General features: G+C 41.0%; 1 protein-coding gene across 1 annotated transcript; it reads right to left on the minus strand.

Moving 5' to 3' along the window:
• Positions 1-355: 355 nt before the first annotated feature.
• Positions 356-1,557, minus strand: LOC123428252 (bZIP transcription factor 27-like). Its single transcript, XM_045112442.1, has 2 exons — positions 951-1,557; positions 356-793 (listed from the first exon to the last, which is right to left on the minus strand). The coding sequence occupies exons 1-2, from the start codon at positions 1,422-1,424 to the stop codon at positions 665-667; spliced, it is 603 nt and encodes a 200-aa protein (XP_044968377.1). The 5' UTR covers positions 1,425-1,557; the 3' UTR covers positions 356-664.
• Between the last annotated feature and the right edge of the window lie 3,101 nt (positions 1,558-4,658).

Genomic DNA, 4,658 nt, shown 5'->3' on the forward strand with positions numbered 1-4,658 from the left:
TTCTTGCCAGACCAGGCCAAGCCACGTACACCCGAGTCCGCACTCAAGTAGGATGTCCGAATTATATACTCAAACTGTCGGGTAATACCCGAACCGAAATAACCAAAATACCCGGACCCTAATCCGATACCCGTATTGACAGTTTGAGTATATAATTCGATTCGGTTCAGGTTCGGGTAGCGGGTTAGGGTACCCAAACGCTCAGGATGAAGTTGACCCATTCATCTCTTACAATACTCCCTCCGTCTGAAATTATTTGTCGTATAAATAAATAAAAATAAATGTATCTCGAATTAAAATATATTTGGATACATTTATTTTTATGATAAGTATTTTCAGACGAAGGGAGTATATTTTAAGAAGAGAGACTCATCTATTATGTGAAAAATGCATTGGAGCTCTAAGGTGCCACTGCCGCACACCTATTATACATTTATATACTAGTACTACTCTAATTAACTAGCTTCACATCCATCCATCGTCGAGCTACATACTTGCTTACTTTGCAAGATTCGATACATACATACATATATATACATAGTTCTTTAACGTGTCGTCCAGTGCTAAATAAGCCATCTAGCTAGCAAGTTAGCTAGCTTGGACAATCAATCCATTGTAAGTAGAATGAAGCTGCTGCTACAGTCGACAGCCGGCGATCATGGATTCATGGTGGAGGGGCGGAGCGGCACCTCTGCTGCTGCTGCTGCTGCTTCTGCTGGAGGGTACTCCTCCTGCTACTGCTGCTGCTGCTGCAGTCGGGGACGGCTATCTGCGCCGCCCTCGCCAAACGATCCTGCATGCCAACATTTAACCACCCAGCATTTTCAGCGAGCTCGTCGATTGATCCTAGTAGCTAGCAGGTAATGAAACTTGTATAGCAACTAGTTAATGAAACTTGTATACCAGGTAATGAAACTTGTATAGCAACTAGTTAATGTGTATGTACATACGTTGATGAGGTCCTGCTCGCGCTGGATGAGCATCCTGTTCTCCCGGCGGAGCTGCGCCAGCTCCGCCTCCATCTCGTTGTTGTAGGCCTGCTTCCGCGCCCGCGACCGCGCCGCCGACTCCCGGTTCTTGATCATCCGACGCTGCCGCCGGTCGCCGGCCACCGCCGGCTGCACGGCGGTGGCTCTCCTGCTGCCGCCTCCAGACGCGGAGAAGACAAAGTGGCAGCCGGCTGGGTCGTCGCCGGAGCTGGTGGCCGAGTTGGCAGCGCCGGTTCCTCCTAGGCAGGTGAACTCGAGGGTGAGCGCCGTGTGGTGGGGCGGCGTGCGGGGTGGCTGTGGAACCGCGCCAGCGAGGTAGTCCTGGTGGTAGCCGGCGCCGCGGTAGGGAGCGGCGGCTGGGGAGTGGAGGTGGTGGTACGGCTGTAGCGCGACCGGGGTGGAGCACAGCGACATGCCCTTCCACAGCTCCTCCATCCACGATGCTATCCTTCCTACCCAATGAAGCTAGCAAGTCAAATAGTAGATGTTCCTTGAGTTGAGTGGATGGAATGGAATGGAAGCAAATCAAATGTAGCTCTAGGCAGGCAGGCAGGCAATGCAAGGTAGCAGAGAGATATTTGGTCGATAGATTGATGTGTTGTTCTCTCTTTATAGCCACGCCGTCTCCTCTCCTCCATCCATCCATGGTGCACACGTAGCACGTACGCTGCAACTTTACTTTTTTTTTAAATTTTCTCACCCAAAAGCGAAACGAAAAGAGAATGCTTTTTAGGAGAAAAACAATATTTTTAATACTAGTAGAGTATGATATTTCGGCTAGCGGGGATCGGAGTAGGGCCCACTGCCAACGTGCTACTACTACAATGTTCCTCAAGGACGAGCTAGCCAGCACACCCTGCAGACTCTAGTCCTTCCTCTACCTACACGGTTCATATCCTACACGTGTAGTACTACACTACTATAATCTACTAAAATTTTAAACTCAACAGACATACTCCTCCTCCTGAAATTCATACTTGTGCTTTTGACCAAATGCCAGGCTTAAAAATTCAACTTTCTCAAAAGTGAAATGTTCTTTTTCGGGAGGTTGTCGGTAGAGAGATCTTTACCGGTCAGGGTGGATCATTACCTATGAAATATTTGGGCATACCTTTTAATAAAACTAGTACAAATGCCCGCGCGTTGCACCGGGCTAGAAAAAAGTGTAGAACCTATTTGTTTTGTCATTATGCGGCATTAATTTTAATAAATGTCAAGTATAATGTTAAATGTAAGACATCTATTTCTGGATGGAAGGAGTTTTTTTAAGTTTTAAAATATAATGTAATGCTTACATAAAAATTGGATTACTTTTTTAATAATAATCATCATTTTTATTGAGTGGTAATAATGTTGAGTGCACAGCCTTGAAGGAGCATTACTGGTAAGTTGGTAGTATACTTCATTTGACTGATCCTAACATACCCACCTGACAATAGGCCATGAGCAGTCTGATAATTAATGCGGTAACCATCTTGACTTGCTATGATATTACAGTGACAATTATAACAATCAAAGGGCCTATTCTGCTAAGTTTATAAGATCAATGTTGAGAATCTAGCATTGGCTGGAGGATTTGCTGAAATGTCTGATGTTTTTCCCCCAATATCTGATGGTTATCTTACTGTCCTCAGGCTGGAACGGATCTCACGTATTTGAGTCAATCAATGGGTGCATGCTTCTGTGTTGGAACCTTTCTTTTACTGGTAATGTCTGTTCCCTTATTTCCTTCTTTTGCAAGACCTCATTGGGCTATCACTTTTTATTATTATAATTTTAAAAATGATAACATTGATAAAGGATATTTCAACTCGAGAAAGAAAAGAAGGATTTGAATATTTTGAATATCAGGTCTGTACCATGGAAAAATAGGACCAAAATTTGCTATGTACTGATAACTATCTATCTACCTCTGTACACTCGTGATTCCGTGAATGTTGCTGGTTGATAAAGTTGTGAGATGGCTACCCATCAAGTAAAAGAACAAAAAATCAGATGCCATCTTGAATAGTTCTTTGTTTTCAGTTATTTTTTTGTAGTATATAAGTTTTACAGTAATACATACTTTCTGGGATGGGATACTCTTCTGACAATGATGGTTTATTTTTTCTTGTTTCATATGTAAAGCTTGTCAGTGACAAATTTAGTAGTTTGACACTATGCTGGTAGGTACTCGTCTTCTTCCAGTGGGTATGTTCATTTCTATAAAAACGTGTTCGCATTGAACGTACTGAAAGCAAAAGCAACTCATTGTAGTAGCTAAATCACTAAGTATTTCTTGGTTACTGAATTAATCGTAAAACATAAAATTCAGCATACTGCCCAAAAATTGCACACACTTTAATTTATCAAGAGAAAAAAAAAATTCATAGTACAACTGTACAAGAATCATAGTAGAAATCAAACAACATGTTATCGAGAAGAAAGAAAGAAAACATCCGAAAATTGATCGGTGAATTCAGCCTTCCATGAAAGAAGAAAATGTCTTAAAATTCTGGTGGAGGAATCCATTGTAATTGGCAAAGGTTACACGAAGCAACATCCACAAATGCATCGATCCAGGAAATTGGTAACATAATTCAAGTATTTCAACAGCTAGTATTTTATATAGCCGGTTAACAAAGAGGAACAAGCATGTGCTGGGGTTTCAAGCAGTCAACTTACTTCTGCTCTATGTGGTGATATTGAACGGTTTGCTGGATGTTCTTCTTCCTGCAGTAACAACATAATTATAATTAGCCCAAATAGATTCTCAACTATATATATTACTAATCACCCTTCACAAATTGAAGTCCTTCCAATTCATGTGTGTATCAGTAATACCATGTGCACTTCAACCATAACAGAAAAAACCCACCACCAAACCCATTAAAAACTGGAAGAGAGCATCAACTCTACGCATGCAACACTATTTGACTGAAACCTTCAACTCTATGCATGCATCAAATCGAGTTGGTCCATCAGATTAGCAGCAGAATTTTATAGTTCCGCACCCGTTGTGAGGCCTGGCAAGGCTATAACAGATTTTTCCACAACAGTCCATGATCAGAGTAAACCATAAGCAAATAATATTGTCTATGTATGCCTAAAAGCTCATATAAGCCATCCAGGTTGGTTCACAGGGTTGCTATGAATAAAACTTAGCTACAGAATACCAACTAAGGAATTGACAGCACCTTAGCATAGAATTGCAGCCTTGCATGCAATTGATTTACTTATATAGTCTGGGCTATAAACTAACTTCATGGAAGATACTTAATTTGAAATGAGAAACATTTATCTTATGAAACGCTTATGAATTCAGAATTTTTAGAAGCTGCTACTCCATGATGGGGAATTGGGGATGCAGGTTGTAGCCTGTAGCAGATGTATTATTTTTATTATTCAGCCAAGTGGTATGCAGGAAGAAAAATGTAAGTCTCTATAGTCAACCCCTAACCAAAAAGAAGACGGGAGCACTTACTCAGCACTGATTAAATTTAAAGAGTTATACATGTATTTTTTATATAATCTGCAGTATAAACTCTTTTCATTTGCCTATTTTCCAGATTTATGCACTTTCCCCATGGTATAATAAGAAACAAAATCCATTTATTGGTCTTTATATAAGTCTTATAAGTAATATTTTGTCTATGTTCAGAATCGGGTGCTTTTTTCTGTGTGGTATAT

This window comes from Hordeum vulgare, chromosome 2H, assembly GCF_904849725.1.
Source record: "Hordeum vulgare subsp. vulgare chromosome 2H, MorexV3_pseudomolecules_assembly, whole genome shotgun sequence".
Taxonomy (NCBI): Eukaryota; Viridiplantae; Streptophyta; class Magnoliopsida; order Poales; family Poaceae; genus Hordeum; species Hordeum vulgare.

Coding starts and splice junctions, on each gene's coding strand:
- LOC123428252 (XM_045112442.1), bottom strand. CDS start 1,424: ATGGAGGAGCTGTGGAAGGGCATGTCGCTGTGCTCCACCCCGGTCGCG. Junction 794..950: donor GCGAGCAGGACCTCATCAAC/GTATGTACATAC, acceptor GTTGGCATGCAG/GATCGTTTGGCGAGGGCGGC.